Source organism: Thunnus maccoyii, chromosome 5 (assembly GCF_910596095.1).
Source record: "Thunnus maccoyii chromosome 5, fThuMac1.1, whole genome shotgun sequence".
Lineage (NCBI taxonomy): Eukaryota > Metazoa > Chordata > Actinopteri > Scombriformes > Scombridae > Thunnus > Thunnus maccoyii.
Window position 1 is genome coordinate 18,730,352 of NC_056537.1, and position 17,875 is coordinate 18,748,226.

Genomic DNA, 17,875 nt, shown 5'->3' on the forward strand with positions numbered 1-17,875 from the left:
GTGAGTGTAGAGCAGAAGAGCATTCATACTCATACAGCAAACCTACCCTTAACACCCATAACATTTCTTATGTTTATACTTAATTTTTATGATGATAATGTGGTGCCCTTTGCTGATTCTTTTGCCACAGACAACAATTTGATGAAGAAATAAAAATATTTGTTTAACAGATAATACTTTTCCTGCAATTTTTCTGGGAGATAGTTGCCATAACAGTGGATTATTTTTGTCTTCCTGTCAACCCCTTGGCATTTTAGTCTGGGTCCTGACCCAGACTTGCCAGACAACAATGCTGTCTCTGACAGTTAGCTCAGCATTTTTACTGCAGGGTTGACTTGGACTGAGAATAATCTGCTGAAAAGTAAAACAGCATCTTACATTCATTGCTGAAGAGGTGAAACTGCATTCCCAGGAGACCCATAGCTTTACAGAAGGTGTAAGAAGCTGAGCTTTTCTTCTTGGGACACAATTTCAGGATCTAGAGATGCACAAAACACAAAACGTGGCTGTGATGTCTCACTCACTTTTGCATTGGCTTTAAAATGTGGTTTCAGGAGCATATGTAGTATTGTAGTGAGTAACTGAATAGAAGTTTTTAGTGGTGAATCCTCACCAGCAGCAGGTCATTGAAGAGGAAGACCTCTCTCTGGAGCTGGGACAGTTTCTGTTTATGAGGCTTGTTGGCATCAGGCACCTCAAACAGACGACAGCAGCACACCAGACGTCTGTGGGGCACAGCGAGGATCTGTGGAGGCAAGGTTAAAGAGATGGAGATGACAGATAGTACAGAGGACAGGCTGCTGCGAAATAATAGATGACACAAGAGAAAAGAGACAGTACAAACAAGTACAGACAGCTGCCTGAAATGAGAACAAAAGGAAAGGGGAAAGACTTGCAAACAAACACATAAAACTCACAGTTTTCAGGCCCAGGATGGACTGCTCCACACGGCTCACATAGGTGACGTGGTCTTCATTGGAGCGGAGCTCTCTCTGTTGGATTCTTTCATAAATGCCTGCCACCATCTCTCTGGGTATGTCTGCTCCATCATCCACACCTGAGGTGAACAAAGGTCCATACATTGTAGAAATGGTCACCATCAGGGTTAAGAAGTAGCCTATAGCTAGCTCCTAAAGGCAGCCCTAACACTAAATGTGCAATTGTTATTGTTGCTATGGATCGTTGCTATGCCTTTCAAGCTTTCTGTTCCTGCACTGCAAATATGCAGTTTACATTAATAACAGTGGAAGATTTACCACTGAAAATAATGTAGTCATTCTTTAAACAATGGGTCCTTGATTTCAGACAGAGGTACACAAAAGCAGGCTTCTCATGTCTAATCGTCAACCATTGATTTTGCTGACTAAAAGACAAAGATTTTATCAGTTGTAGCTAGCTAGCCAATTAAGGTAATGTCAGCTCCATGAGTTGGTTGAAAATGTCTCTGGCTGACTCTAATGTTTCCAGCTGACTTGTTTTAAAACAAGAATCATGTCACAAGGTTTTAAATATGCATGTTATGGCTAAATATATTGTGCTAAATGACTGAGGTTAAAGCTGCATGGCTCAGGCAAAAAGTCAGCATGTTCACCAGCTGATGATCCATGTAGAAGACATAGACATAAACCAGCTTAATCTTGCATTGCAGTGTAGAGCTAGTTAGTCTGAGCAGTTAGCTGGACGTGCTAACAATCTTATGGTAGATATGATCTTATCTTTAATCCATTACACTTTTCTTCTTGTGTTTTTGATTTTGGAAAGACTAAAAGAGACACCACCCTCCAAACTATCATTCTGCCTAGTCATGGTTGCAAAGCAATTATTGGACAATTGCAGTTTGAGCGAGGGATTTAGCAAACAGTCAGAAAGACAACATACTGGGCACAAAGTAGTCAATGAGGTAACATAGCCCATTAATGTTTGGTACAAACCAACTGTAGTGAAGGGCCTTATGTGAAGAAGAATTTAACCAAAAAATGAAAGCTCTACATCACCATTAGCTCTATAGAAAAAGGTACTGGCCTCCCCAAAGAGAAAAGACTTTGTTATGTGATTTAGATGAGATTTGAAGTCAATTTTCATGTTTTATTACTTGTTAGGTGACGGTTTACACTTTTTAGTAAAATCCTGATTAGTTCTTCTGGTTAGATGATAATAAAAACTTAAGTTGAGGAAGGGAACATTTTGTGGCAGATTTTAGGCTACTTGTGGGGCTTGGGATGGGAGACAAGCTCTTTTGCAGTATAAGAAGTTATCTTAAATGTTTCATCACTACCAAAGAGGAGATATCAACAAATGGCCCTAGGCAGTACAGAGAAGAAAAATCTACCCTCAAACAGAATCTATATTGTGCTATTCCACAGATTTAAGACACTAAAGCCAAAACCTCAAACACAGCCAGCTGATGTCTGTGTTTATTATTCACAGATGTTGAATAAGAATTGAATGATTTTACTGTGCAGATCCCTGTGAAGATTAGCACCAGCTACAGTGGAAGCCAGTGTGGATACAAAAGATAAATTTAATAACCACTGAATTTGATACTGACTGTGTTGGCTCATATAGTTTTTTTGTCTGAAATATTACAGCCAAATTAATTTTATTTCATTGAAAGGTTTGTTGCTGTGAATCAGAAAATGGGCTTTTATCGCAGTATGTGTGCTGTCATTGTGTCCTGGCAGATGCTCCATTATCACCGCAGAGCTGCTCACAGACATCAGACTGCAGTCTGTCACTTCTGTTCAGCCTAAGGAAAAAACCTGTTTAGCTCACTAATTAAAACTGAGTTGTGAAGGTATTTAAAGTTTATTTTAGTTTGGATTTTTACCCTTAACTGAAGGTACAAATAAAAGTCAAACTGCAGCGCTGTAAGCCCTGGCTGAAGTAAATGTATGTATCTGCTGAACTGTTGGACGGAGACAAGAGCCTCGGGGAGCACATCACAGGTGATGAGATGCTTCCGGAAACCTGAGCTCATATCGTTAAATCTATCGCTAAGTGGGCCTCAATTAAATGGGCTGATGCCACGGTCTCTGGGGCAGAACTCTGAGTCAAGGATATCAGAAATCTCCTTCTGCACTGCTGATGGGTTTTTTTTTTAATGTTAGCGAGCAAAGGCAAGCGCCCGCCACCTCTTTGAGTAATTTACTTCAGTTGAAGAGGCTGTCACTCAAAAGGCTGATAGTGAGATTGAAGTGAGGTTGATAAGAAGAGTGGCTGTTGTAAAATTTTGACTATCCTCCCTTATGCTCTCCTTTTTCATCCATCTTATCATTCTTTCTGTCATATCTCGCCAGTGAATCTCTTCATGATCTACAGTAAAAGGTTTGAAATGTGCATGTGTGTGTGCATGTGGTTTCCATAAATAACCAATGTTCAAACTTTCTGCTCATAAAACCACTTAGCATAAATGTTGAAACATGACTGCAGCTCTTTATACCAGCTCTGTCTACAGGGACGGTTCACACAAACATAGAGCATCTATGTAAACATTCTATCTCTCTCTTTCTCTCATACATGCACATTATATGCACACACTAACCTCTTAGGTTGCGTATGAAGTCATCTAAGCCCATTTTGCGCTGGGGTTTGATGTTGGGCGAGTACATGTCAGTGTTGAGGAGGACCACAGCGAAGGCTAGGATGAAGATGGTGTCTGGGTTGTGAAACTGCTGCACCACATCAGGGTTACACATACAGTACCGCTGGCTGTGAAAGGCAAATAGGACAACAGAGTTATATATATCTCAAGCCACTTCTTAAAGTGTGATAATAGTTCTTGGATTTTTAGCCATTGTACCACTTTTAAAAAGACACTTTTGAGTTGCCACAGGTATGACACAGCAAGTACCATCAGATGCACTGAAATCCCAGCGATCATTTGAATAATGTTCTGAAGAGTATTATTGCTTTTATATGGACACCAGGACGTGTAGCTGAAATGCTTTACCTAGTGTAACAAACATGGGTTACAAAGGAATAAAATACAGAAAAAAACCAACAAAGTAGTTCCCAGGTTGACAGTTTGTTGAATAAACCAAAAAAAGGGTAACACTTTATGTATTATGCACAAATCACATTTTTTGCTTTATGTACTGCCAAAGTATCATGAGAACAATCCAGATCCAGAGTATGTTGTTAAAGGATGAGGCTGGTGATTTTCTATATTTTCCTTGTCAACAAATTTCATGTGCAGAGCCAAACCAACAATGAACTCATCCTACTTACAAGTATTGTGTGTGTATCTAAAGCTTGATATATCGTATTCCTCTGAGCTGTAGAGCTCTGTTGTTGCCCAAAAATGATTAAAAACATGTCAATGAGCCACACCGCTGCACTGGGTAACATGTTCCTTGACCCCAAATACAATGGTTACTGTTGATTTTTTAGTCTCCAAAGACTAAAAATAGCGATCACATTTTCAGTCTCAGGAGAGCAGTGCCTTGTATGGCAGATGTAGCTTCGCATGTGTGAGAACGCAGCTCCATTTACAGAGCTTCACTAGCTTGTTGTGCTACATATCTCAATCTCTTGACTTTGTACTGAAGTTCTCTGAGAAATGTATAATCTAGCACAAGAACAATGAGTTCATTGTTGGTTTGGCTCTGCACATAAGATCGCCAACCTTATCCTTTAATCACTGTTGGTGCAGGAGCCTTATTCAGCGTCTGCATCAACTTTCCAGCAACACACAAAAAACATCCACAACTGAGTGATGTACGAAACTACTGCTCTGATGTGAAATCACACTCAGTGACCAGTTTATTAATTACACCTAGCTAAAATTACTGCATACAACAACCCTGCAGTAAATCCTACCTTCAAGAAAGTTTTAATATTAAATTTTTGTTTTAACTGTTTTGGAGATGTGTTAATTCAACTTTATGGTCATTTTGGAGGCTCTAGTTTAAGGTGCTGTTGAATTGCATTTCATTATACTGAAATTTTATATATATAATATTTTGTCCACCCCATTTACATCAATGAGGACTGATTAAATGTTAGAAACACCTCTCGACACCTTTATATCCTGAGGCTAATACAGCCAATGTACCAAACCTTAATGATGCACTCCCTGGCTTTGTTACATCACACTCACAAATTTCCTCTCAGCACTAACTGTTGAGTTTCAAAATATCAACAGTCAGCTTGGAGGAAATCTTGGGATTTTGGGGGTGCAAATGGGCACAATAACAAAATCGCATCATCAGTGCATCATTAAGGGAGATTAGTACAAATTGTCAAAGTTATGAGGGCAACATGAAAATATTATTCATGCCACAAACTGAAGCCAATTTGACTGATTTTAAGGCAGATATCTCACCAAATGAGCTGCACTGTTTTATCATCTGACTGATTGACTCAAACACTGACTGATTGTAACTTCTAATCAGATGCGAGGAGCAGTCACTCTGTGATAAATAAGACTGACAGGACACAGGAGATATTTGACAGTGGAAAATGGTTCTGCCGTAGGTAAGGTAACGCTACCCAGCCTGCTTTGGAACCAGAGATGGTGCATTTGGACTTGCTCTGCTCCATTGCTGCCCACAGGCTCCACAAACTCTCGCTTCCACCCCCCTCCCTCTCCCACAGCTCCCTCCCTATCTTTCTTACTGTCACTTACACTTACACAGTGGGCCATTTCAGTGGCGGGAGGCTTTTATCTTTGCAGCCAGGCAGGATGCAGACATGGAGAGGGCTGCTCTGCTCCAAAGGACTGTGTACTTGTCAGAGCATATGCAAGCGAGAGGCCACATCTGAGACCTGCACAACCAGAAAGCCTTTTCCCATACCCCACAGAAGATCTAAGGCCAGAGAACTCACAGGGTATCAATCGACTGTAGCCCAGTTCAATGCCTTTGTTTGAGGAAGAATAGATCCTGCTCGGCAGAAACACTCCTATAAAGACACAATATGAGAGACACACACAGAGGCACACACAAGCCTCCTGATTTGCCAACTTGATGTAATTCTGCAGCAAATTCATCAAAGACTGAATGCAAGGCAAGATCTGCTGTACTGTGTGTGTGTGAGTATGCATGCAAATGGACATGTGCATGAACTGTAAGTGCATATATGTGCATGCTTATGCACTCAGTGAGCAAACAGTTGAGTGAGTAAATGTGTATGTATGTGCGTGTGTGTGTGTGTGTGTGTGTTTTTGCTTCATTCACACTTTCAAGCGCAGGTCTCCATCTTATGTAACCAGTTCATTTAAACACTGGCTCCCAAGCTTATATCGTCATATCTGCATATGAAAGTTGCATGCCAGCTGGCACAAATACCACTTCGTATAAAAGAACTACTCACGACAAGAGTACAACACGCTTCAAACAGATGACATAACAACTATTATGTAACATACATGGCATCGGATGTCTGGCTGTCTCGATAAAGCCCGCTCATTTCTGACCTATACTTACAGCTCCAGCAACGGAGAGTGTGGTCTGAGATCGCAGATGAATTTGTAATCTGCACCCTGGGGCTCAGCATGTATGATTGTGTGTGATGTGATTAACTGATGACCATGGTGGGTGTTCTCATTGGCCCTCAAATCAAAAGCAGAGGGGGGAAGTGTCATGACTGCTCCTTTTTCCCCTCCTCCCTCACCACTTCTCTCATGGAGTAGGAACAGACCATTTTTCTTATGGTCAACAAATCCCATGAAAAGGCCAACACCAGCAATGAATTGATCCTGCTAACAAATATTGAGTATTGAAAGCCGGATATATCTTGATCATCTGTGCCACAGACCTCCATTGTAGTCCAAAAACTGTTAAAAGCACATCAATAAGCTACACTATAGCACTGTTTGACATGTTCCTTCACTATGATCAACATGGACATCAGGATTTTTTGTAAGTCAACCCTACATAGGGCATCCTGCTGCCATAAATACTCCCTAGATCACCAAATTTGTATTAATCCACAGCTGAAAATAGTCCCCAACAAATGCACATTTTTTCTCATGTTTGTGTAATGTTTGCCAAAAATTACAGTACCCAGCCAATTTAGGAATTTACTGGCCCCTTTTTCCATCCATCCATTTTCCGCCGCTTATCCGGGACTGGGTTGCAGTGGCATCAGACTGAGTAGGGAAACCCAGACATCCTTCACCCTGCTAACAGCTCTTCCTGGGGGAAGAGATATGTAATCCCTCCAGCATGTTCTGGGTCTGCCCTGGGGTCCCCTACTATTTGGACTGGCCAATACATCCAGAGGGAGGTGTAAGGAGGCATCCTAATCAGGTGCCCGAACCACTTCAGCTGGCTCCTTTTGATGTGAAGGAGAAGTGGCTCTACTCTGAGCTCTTCACAGATCTCCGAGGTCCCTTGAAAAATAGGGATTTATTTAGAGCAATTCCACAGATCTACACATTTAGCAACTTCTTATTTTGTTATGGACGTAGTGGTGCAACAGGTATGCAGGCTGTTTTCAGGATTCAAAATCAGGCTCCAAACAGTTGTGCCAATGACATGTTTACCAGCCAAATCTGCTTTTTCTGGCTTCTACTTCTGGGCAGTGAAGTTTTGTTGCATTTTTACCATCACCGCACTCTTTGCACTATGTGACAGCTCTCTCCACTGCTGCACCACTCCAACAGAGCTTTCCTTATATAGAGAAATGGGGGTGTGGTAGTATGCTAATAACCAATAGCGGTCAGACGCCTGTCAATTTAGAATGATTCTGATTCACTAAGATATGCTCGGTGGTAAGAACAAAGTTTGCTGATGCGCACATGTCATGAATCTGGTGGTAATTTTGTGTGTACACTTTTTTTGTGCGCCAAGTAAGAACATTTCTATGAACATATTAGTGAATGAGGCCCAGTCAAGGTCAGCAGTTCTCCCCTGCTGAAGACAGTCTGGGCTAAGCCCTTCTTCCCCTTCCTGAGTCACCCAATGGTTTGCCAGAACTTCTTTGAGGCCAACCGAAAGTCCTTCTCCATGGCCTCCCCAAATTCCTACCATATCCAGGTTTTGCTTGAGCAACCACCTAAGCTGCCGCCCTTTTGGCCCTTCAGTATTCATCTGCTGTTTCAGGAGCCCCCTGGGTCCGCCAAACCTGAAAGGCCTCCTTTTTCAGCTTGATGGCCTCCTTCACCACAGTTGTCCACCAGCAGGGTCTCAGGTTGCCACCTTGATAGGCACCAACGACTCTGGCCACAGCTCTGAACAGCTGCCTCCACAATTAAGGTCCTGAACATGGCCCACTCAGATTCCATGTCCCCAACCACACCCGGGATGCAGAAGAAATTCCTCCAGAGATTGGAGTTGAAAACCTTGCAGACAGGGGCCTCTTCCAGACATTCCCAGTTCACCCTCCCAGTTCACAGGGGCCTCTTCCAGACATTCCCAGTTCACCCTCACTATTCATTTAGGTACCAGGCAGCCTCCCCCACCATGTGATCCAACTCACCACCAGGTGGTGATCAGTTGACAGCTCTGCTCCTCTCTTCACCTGAGTGTCCAAGACATATGGCCGCAGATCTGATGACACAACTACAAAGACGATCATCGATCTTTGGCCTAAGGTGTTCTGGTACCAGGTGCACTTATGAACAACCTTATGCTCAAACATGGTGTTTGTTATAGCCAATCCATGACTAGCACAGAAGTCCAACATCAATGCAAAACTCGTGTTCAGATCAGGGAGACCATTCCTCCCAGTCATCCCCCTCCAGGTTTCTCCGTCATTGCACTGAAGTCCCCCAGCAGAACTATAAACTCGCTGGGCCACATCCCTTCCAGGGCCCTACACAGAGACTCCAAGAAGGCAGGATACTCTGAATTGCTGTGTGGTGTGTACACCCAACAGTCAGAGTCTTCCCCCCAGCAACACATAGCTGCAAGGAGGCGACCCTCTTGTTCCACAGGGAGAACTCCAACACTGCGACACTCAGCCAAGGACTCGTGAGTATCCCAACCCGGGATCAGCATGCCCAGGTCCCTGCTCCCATCCACTGCCCATTTGGCAATGCACCCGACCCCAGTTTTTATCCCTGCAGGTGCTGGGCCCACAGGGTAGCAACTCCATGTTACTTCTTTGGGCTGTACCTGACCAGTCCCCATGGGTCAAGGCCCAGCCACCAGATGCTCACTGACAAGCTGCTCCAGGAGGGTACCCCGGTCTTTCTCTTCTGTGCAAGGCTCCCACGTACCTGAAATGCTATTTCATTGAGGTATATGAATCGTTCTTAGTCTGGACCCTCACCTGGGACCAATTTAACTTGAGAGACCCTACCAGGGGCTATTGCACCCGACAACACAGGTCCCAGGATCACAGGGATACTCAAACCCCTCGACCACGATAAGGAGACAATTCTTGGATTCTCGATTCTGCCCCTTTTGAATAAATGAAACCATAAATTTTTTAACCATTTTTAAAGATTGATGTCTTTAGTAAGAATGACTGAGCTTGGAGCTGAGAGCTACAGATGAGGGAGTGAAGTCTGAAAGTACTGAGCAATAGGTTAACGCATTGTTGGTTTTGGATTTTTCCTGGGATTTGTTGACAATGAGAAAACAGCTCCAAACAAAGACAATGCTATTTTGAATGCTGTTGGTACCTTTCGATGGTGATTACACACCCCTAACCTTAACTCATACTACAATTTTGTGCAATAGAAAAGGACTTTTTGGTTAATGAGTTCAAAGGGGCAGTGGCTCAAGTCATGTCCCACTGTTGACATTGTTGATAAACCTGAGGGTAAGAGCTGCAGATCACAAGTACATCACAAGCAGGAGATGAAAGGTACTCAACAATGCAACCAATTATGTTGAAATAGAAAACAATGATGGACATTTTTATTGCATTTTTAGTCCTGTGGGAAATCTATGGATAATTCCAGGACATTTCAAGGACAGTTGACAGCCAGGGGATGCAAAGTCTATTTGTCTGGTCATTTCTGTCTGCTGTAGCCTCAAAGGATTTTCATACAGAAGGTAAAATTGCATCACAAAAACATGTGTCTGTCAAAGAGTTTGCTAGAGGCCTAGCCAGGCAGTCCACTCAAAGGCACCTGGGAGTGTGCAAACTAGAATAGGTCTCTCAAGGTCCTCTTGGTATTCAAATGAGCCTTCTTCAGCAGATAAGCTCATACATTTTTGTGACTAGAAGGCGAGAGTCAGCACTGACAAAATGAGCAGAAAACCAACTCAGACTAAAACCTCATGAGTACCAAATGTGCACTTGTACATATTAATTTATGATTTTTGATGGCACACAACTGCCCGGCACATACAAACAACCAACAAACCCTCAAGATTTGGCCAGAAAGTGTCATCCAGAGGAGAAAGTTGTGAAATAGAGCATCTATTTTTGTCTTATGGAATGCACACTGATTGCCTGCAGCTCAGATCTCTGTTATGATTGGCTGACAATCAAATACTGCTGAGTTTAGTCAAAGGTTACAGGCAATCAGTGTAATTTGTTAATGATACAGAGCTTTGGTCTCATCAGAGCGTGCCGCACTGAGCTAGCAGAACCAGTTAAACACTTTGCCTATACAGTTGGCCCATTAGTATGCCATTCTGGATACGTCTGCTACCCCAAGGCTGCGAGATGAGATCAGAGGAGTTTTTTTCTTTTTTTTGATTAAATTTATTGCAAAATATGTGAGCTTGGTTACGTGTCATTGTTTTTTCACTTTGCATAGGTGGCCACAGGCAAAAGGTCTTTTCATTAAAAGAGTTCAGAGTGCCCTTACAAGCCCTGCTCAGTCATGTGATGGACTGTTGTAGCGGGGAGTCATATTAAAGAGTGAAGCCAGAGCCTGTTAGTCAGCGAGGCCAGTTTTGAGCGAGTTGACAGTCTCACCTAAAGGCTTCGATGAGTCTCTCCACTTTCTGTGCTTCTCCCTGAACACGAACATGAGCCTGGAACTTTCTCAGGGCTTCATCGAGCTCCATGCCTGAAAAATCCATCTCATCCACAACACAACTGTGAAGAGACAGACAGAAAGACAGAAAACAAAAGAGAAAAGGAGAGTGAGATAAGGTTTTTAGTTCTAGTGTTTCACAGAGAAGAGAAGGTGAATAAGCGAGTGTGCGTGTGTCCGTGTGTGTGCATGTACAACAAACTATGAGTACCCAAGTGCTGATGGCAAATCTTCCTTTTACAGTCACACTTCCATTACAGAACCACTGACCTGGAAGACGCACATAGAGACAACATGTTTGCACACATAAACACACACACACACACACACGCACTTTGTGCAAACATCAATGGAGAAGAAAGGGTCTGACGACAGTGGGAGATAAGAGGGAAGGAAAGAGGGGATGAGAGGGTGAAATAATGAAATGCAAAGAGCAAGGGGGCAAGAGAGAGGTACATGAAAGACTGAGGACAGGCTGTGGCAATGGAAGTACATAAACAAATTTGTGTATGTACGTTTTTCGACCGTGTGTGTACATCTACGTTGGTATTTGTGTCCATGCATGTGTCTGTGTGTCAATGTGAGAGAAAGTGAGGGTGTGTGCTTGTGTGTGTGTGTGTTCAGTGCAGTGACCTATTTCTACAGTCTCTGCAACAACCTCAGCAAAAAGCCTCTCTATCCTGGATCTCTGTCTACACTGGTTGGATGCAAAAAGGGTGAGCATGAAAGCATTAAGTAAATGCGCGTTTTCATGGATGTGTTGCATTTATACAAGTGCTGCATGTCAAGTTTGTCTGTGTGTTATCACGTGTACTGTATATGTGGGGCTGGGTTCCAATAGCCAGTTCTGTTTTTAGCTCTTTTAAAATACCTGAATTCATTAAGTTCTAACAAACCTCTTGTTTAATCTTTCATTTCCTCTCTTTTTTTAGAAGTAACAAAACATCCAGGGAGTCAAAATTCATTCTTTACCTTAGAAAGAGTGGTTGACAAAAATCTCAAGGTTCACTTATACTGGAGCTTTTGACCATATCACATGGTCCTCATCACCAGATAGAGTTTGCTCAGTTGCCTACAAGCAAGCGTACCTTTATTTGGCTAAAAAGCTCCAGAATTGTGACTTTCAACATGGATGAGCAATCATGGGGGTGCTCAAAATCATGGAAAGTTTGAACATCTACAGTGGCAATTAAGCAATCTAAAGAGCTTTGTGTGATATGGTCGAAAGCTCCAGAGTAGCCTACTAAATCATCATTTAGTTGTAAAATAAAGCATTGTAAGTCTCTTTCTATCTAGACATTAAATCTGCCGCTGTAAATGTTCATAAGTCATATATAAATTATAGATTTTTACCACAAACTTTCAACTCTGCAGCACAAGGGATTTTAGACCAGATGCTCTACAGCTTTTTTCCAGAAGGTAAATGGTCAAATAATCTATTGGAGGGGTCTTCTTAATGAACTAAAGAACTAGCTAAAAAATTAATATAAAGTGTCATGCTGGAGGAGGAAAAAAAACATCCAAAGGTTTTTTTCTACAACCTGGCAACACTTCTCATGAAAAGGGAACTACAGGAGTACTACACAACCTGTGAAAATGTCTTGTCTCAATTTCTTGTGCGGCTCTGGAGCAGCTTTCAAAAGTGAGTAATATATGCTGACGATGTCATAGTGATTGGTTTTTGCTGCTTTGACTTTAGCCATCCTTTCTTTTAAATTAGATTTTTAGCCCCAAACTTCCCCAAAACTATCCCTCAAACTTTCTGGAGGTGTAATACAGGTAATAAATTGCTGCAATACCCCTTTAATGGCTTATGATGGATCTATAAAGCATTAGTGAATGATTTAAAATTTGATTTGATTTGAAAAGAGGTTATTTATAACCTTTGTTAAAAATCTAAAACAAAACTCATCTCCATGAACAAACTCCATCATCACTCATGAAGACTGTGAGGTGCAGTATAAATGTCGCCATATACAAAAAATGAGGACTCACTCAAGAACATCTCTGTTGAATTGCAGCTTGCTGTTTCCCAAGAACTCTCCAATCATCTGTCTGCTCAGGCCCTTCCTCTGCAGCAGGAAGTGAGCCACTCCGATGGCTGTGTCTGGGACGAAACCACGCGTGATCAGGAAGTGGATGCCTCTTTCTGGGTTCCTGCCCGCAGTAGCCAACAGCAGAAAAGCAGATAGTGTTAGAGTTAACAGCGTGTGTATGATGTTTCTGTGCATTCAAGCGGAGAGGTGTGTGGGCCAGAGTGAGAAAGAAAATGCGTAGCACTGTATTTAAGAGAAAGGGTGCTTAATGTGTGTGTATGAGAGAAAGTGTGTGTGTATATGTGTGTGTGTGTGTGTGTGCATGGGGTGTGCATGTAAGAGGAAGAATAGTATAAAGAGAAAGAAGGAAAGGACGAGTGCATTCATGCACAAAAGCTGTTAGCTCTGGACCTCTGGATCAGACCCACTGTCACTGATGCATATGAGTTAATTTACTTTAATTTGCATTAACTAATAAAAAGTGCAGGCCAACCGTGGACTCTATTTATAGTAACTGAGAGGCTCTCACATTGTTCATGACCTCCTTGACTGCCTTTCCTCTTCAACTGCATTCTCACTCTTTTCCTCTTTTCTTGTCCCCCTCCCTCCTCTCTATCTCCAACTCTTTTTTTCATGGACATCACAACATGCCACTGAACAGGCAGCTCCTCCAAACAATCACAACACTAATGAGCAGCTGCTTAGAGCAGTTTGCAGGGCTACTGGAGATTTGTTAGACACACATTGTAATAAGTGTACTTTGAACCCGGAGCCAGAAGCTGCAGAAATTTCTCACAATTTTCTGTGTGCATGAGCGTGTGTGTGTGTGTTGTCTGGCCACTCACACATTGAAGAGGTTGAGTCCTATACGGTACAGGCGTTTGCGGTGTGTGTCTGTGGACAGGGTTGGTGAGCGGCAGGAAGCCGGGTCCTGGCAGCGATCTCTTGGCAGAGAGACGACCAGGGCCTGCAGGGCCTCGGGGCTCGGTCCTCCTGGAATCTGCTGAGGATGAGTGTAGTGGTACTGCTGGTACTGGGTGTAGATCTGGGCAGGCTGCTGGTTAGACTGGGCTGTGGAGATGGAAGTGGATGTAGAGGTAGAAGTGGAAGTGGACCCCTGTCTGTCTGAGCCACTCTCCCCCTCCGTCCCTCCTACTCCCGGAGCTGGCACTGCTGAACCCCTCCTGGATCCTGGATCGACCATTTCCAGCTCCTCACTGGGAGGAGGTGCGGGAAACTCTTGCTCCACACCCTCTGCCGACTGGCCATCCCCCCCCCCAGCCATCCCACTCACAGAGGCTTTCCTATTGCCAGGTTCTCCTCCACCTGTGTTGCCCAGAGAGGTGGTGGTTGTGGTGGTAGCAGAAGAGATGGTGTAGGAGCTATTGCTGTCAATGTGAACAGTGACATCCCTGAAGGCCATGAGCAGCGAACTGGCACTGCGGGGCAGACAAGCACTCTCAGCAGCTGCACGAAGGGCCCCGGGGTCCATCAGTAGGCCCTTCCCCTCTCCACCCTCTGACAAGCTCCAACCACGAAGGGCATCATCAATTGACTGGGCCAAGGAGTGCAGCTGCAAATTTAAAAAAAAACAATGCTTTTCTTTAGGTCAAGGGACATGATTCATGGGTGGAAAAGTGTGTGATACCAGCAGATTTGCTAATTAGTATTTGCTTATTATTTGTAAAACTAGATGAAACTAGATAAACAGGATAGTGACTGAACAAGCCAGCTGAGACAGTGTAATTTAGTTGAAACAGATACAATGTAGATATAAGGCTTGATTAAACAGCTGAGTATCTGCTCTTTGCTTGGGTGAGCGTAGGATTCAAAGGCGGGGAGGTCAGGATTGGAAAATGATGTCGCCTGTCAGTGGGCTGTAGATTTATGGCAGCACAGCTGTAGGGCTTAATGATTGGTCAAAACATCAACATGAATACTGTGATTCAATTGGAATGTTTATCCAGCTTTTAGCAGATTTCACAGTATATTGATAAAAGTAAACATGAAACTACATTTCTTTTTCTGCACCATTTTGGATCCCTACTCAGAACAAAGTGTATGGGAACTATAACTGAATAAACAGTTATAAGTGCAGCACTCACTTGTTCAGAGAAGCAGTCCTCCAGCTGTGTGAGTGTCTGTCCAGGGGTTTGAGTTGGAGCTGGTCCTGGGCCTGGGCCAGCAGGAGGAGCAGCTGCTGGGGCAGAGGCAGGAGAAGGGGGCAGAGAGGTGGAGCGACACGGAGGCGGAGGTGGTGTTTTGGAGCGCAAAGGTATCTGTCCTCCTCCCGGATGCAGACTGTAACTGTGTCTCTGGGCGCTGTTCCGGTTTTGGCTTGAAGGGCTGGGATGGCGCAGGGAGATCCGACGGGGCAACTTGCTCTCCGACAGTGAGTTACGGATCTTTTGGAAGTTCTTGCTAAGCTGGTACTGACGGAAAGCTGTCTGGATGCGACGGGCGGCCCGCCTCGCTATGAGATGGCCTCCATACTTCTGCTCCAACTCTTCTATCTGGGGAGGGGAAGAGAGTGAGGGGGTGTGAGTTTAAATATCAAACATGTTTACAAGGCTCCGAGACTCACTGAAGACACTGCAAAAGTGATACTGCAAAGCACACAGATGCCACTGAAAAATATTTACTCATCCAGCAGCAGACAAATATCATGTTGCCATTTTGTGCCCATGTCTACAGAAGACCAAAAAAATTTCAGCATTGTCTGAGTCATGAAACTCACTCACACCCTTCTTAGAAGTATCCTTCTTGCTTATCTGCCAGCTCTTTTAAAACCGGTGAGGGTTTATGGTATTAGACCCAAAGTAAACATCATCTATCATCATTCAACAGCTAATAGTGGCTGAAGGGCCAAGGGAAGGAGGATGGATGGGCTGTGACAAAGGTGCTGTTGAGAAAATGAATAGAAAAGTAAACAACCGCACAAGCCTATATCTGTGCTGCTTGTTGGCAGAGCCCAAAATCTCAGCATCCTCCAGAATTTTGCCCTACTATATTTTCAGCAAGAGGAAGAGACGAAGGAAGCAGAGGCAGGGAAGAGGGGACAAAGAGTAAGAAAAAGGAGGACAGCCTCATGTGTGCCTGGGTGTGTGTCTGCTCACACAAGCAAACACGCCTACAAAAAGTGCACAAACACACACATACAACAGGAGCACGCACTCATATACACACACATTGCAGAAGCAATAGCAGTAGCAACAGAAGACCCTTCAGCAGTTTGCTATGAGAAATAAAGACATCTCCAGCCGCCAGAAGCAGTTATTAACTGTTACCATGACAACCTAGCATCTTTCGTGTTCCTCTCGCTGTGGCAGTGGAAACGATGGTGTTCTTTCTCATGTCAACAGTGACAGAAATAGATCTGAATGGGAATCTTTTTGTCACGCAAGGCATAATGTCAAATGATCATCCTGTCACCCTCTTCACATGCGCTCACCTCCTCACACTGAAAGAGGGATGGAGGAGTCATCATTCACTCTGTCCCAAACACACACACACACACACACACACACACACACACACACACACACATACACACCTGAAAGAGAAGTCACACCTCGCATTTTGAGAAAAACATACCTGTTTGTTTTTATTCTCCAGGGTGATCTCGTACTCGCTGGGGCCCTCCCTCTTGGTGCCCTCAACTTCCTGTCTGCTGGAGGACGTTCCATCCTCCAGGCTCAGCATCTGTCCACTGCCACGGAAATAAGAGCAGAAAGCTATCAGTCCTCATCCTTCCTGACCTCCAAAACTCTGCCGTTATTGCAGTGGCAGGTCATCAACTATGTGGAGTGTGAAGAGCTTCATGAGGGAGGCAGCAGGTGGAGAGCAATGTGTGACTGTGGCGGCTCGGGGCGAGGAGGACGCTGTGTCCAGCTCTGTTTCATCAGATTTGTGGCTCCACTGCAGGTTGCAGGAGAGAAACTCTGGAAATGTGACCGGGATGAAAAGACCTTTTTTTTTTAAGAGTTTACACTATAGACTTTTGCTCTGTCCTTTTATAAATTTACTATTGTCTACATAATAAAACCCCAATGGTTTATGCTATAGCAGGGCTGCAGGCAACAATATTTAAATTAATCTGTTGATTATTTATTAATCAATCAATTAATCAATATGGTCAGAAAAATGTCAGAAAATAGTGAGAAATGCCTGTCACAATTTATCTGAGCTCAAGTTGACATGTTCAAATAACTTGTTTTGACCAACGAACAGCAATAACTCACATTGTGAGAAGTAGGAAACAGTGGAAATTTCGGCATTTTTAATTGGTCAGTTACAAATGTTGCTGATTAATTTTCTGCTAATCAATTAGTCAGTTTGACTAATAGTTTCAGCCAAAATCTACAGTGGGCAGTAAATTGAGATTTTGGACACTTGTGAAGTTTTGCAGCTCACTGTCAGTTGTAGTGTAACTGTAATTTACACATCTATCCAATGCGAAATATAGCAAAAAATAATGTAATGACACCACATTTTACACCGTCCCAATAAAGTTAATTTATAGAGCAATGTTTTGATGACAAAGAGATCTTTGTTAGGCTCTGTCAACTTGTCACCACCAGAGCACAACAAGCAATGATTTATCCACACACAAATACAGTCATCACTCAGGTGGTTTCCAACTGCATAATTAATCATCGATCTGTTCCAAGACAAATAAAAGCAGAATTACACTGTCTGATACTCCAGGATTTAGACAATAAATTTAAATGATGTAAAGTAGACATAGAGCACTATGTAGTAAATGCAGGTTGATTTTAGACACAGAAATTGAAAGAATAGTCATTCACATTTGAATCTACTCTGAAATAGTCGTTTGGCGCACAAACAAAGTTCCACTAGATAAAAGATGTGTTACCATAGCAATTACATCATTTGGATGTCAGTGGTGGCTGTGATGAAAAGTCTAACATACTGAGTCTGCTGCATAGAACTAAAA

At 43.2% G+C, this 17,875-nt stretch overlaps 1 protein-coding gene across 5 annotated transcripts in view; it reads right to left on the reverse strand.

The window, feature by feature from the left end:
* The window catches only part of iqsec3b (IQ motif and Sec7 domain ArfGEF 3b), a 34,807-nt gene that overhangs the window by 5,209 nt on the left and 11,723 nt on the right, over positions 1–17,875 (reverse strand). For all 5 annotated transcript variants that reach the window (XR_006096190.1, XM_042411409.1, XM_042411410.1 and 2 more), the window contains 9 exons: positions 16,513–16,627; positions 15,024–15,431; positions 13,764–14,491; positions 12,878–13,039; positions 10,822–10,944; positions 3,542–3,708; positions 918–1,057; positions 614–745; positions 379–478 (listed from right to left, as the gene is read on the reverse strand). Coding sequence is in view for 4 of the 5 variants with exons in the window: in XM_042411410.1 (XP_042267344.1) it covers positions 379–478; positions 614–745; positions 918–1,057; positions 3,542–3,708; positions 10,822–10,944; positions 12,878–13,039; positions 13,764–14,491; positions 15,024–15,431; positions 16,513–16,627 (2,075 nt within the window). In the remaining variant the exon portion in view is untranslated. The remainder of the gene's footprint in view (positions 1–378; positions 479–613; positions 746–917; positions 1,058–3,541; positions 3,709–10,821; positions 10,945–12,877; positions 13,040–13,763; positions 14,492–15,023; positions 15,432–16,512; positions 16,628–17,875) is intronic.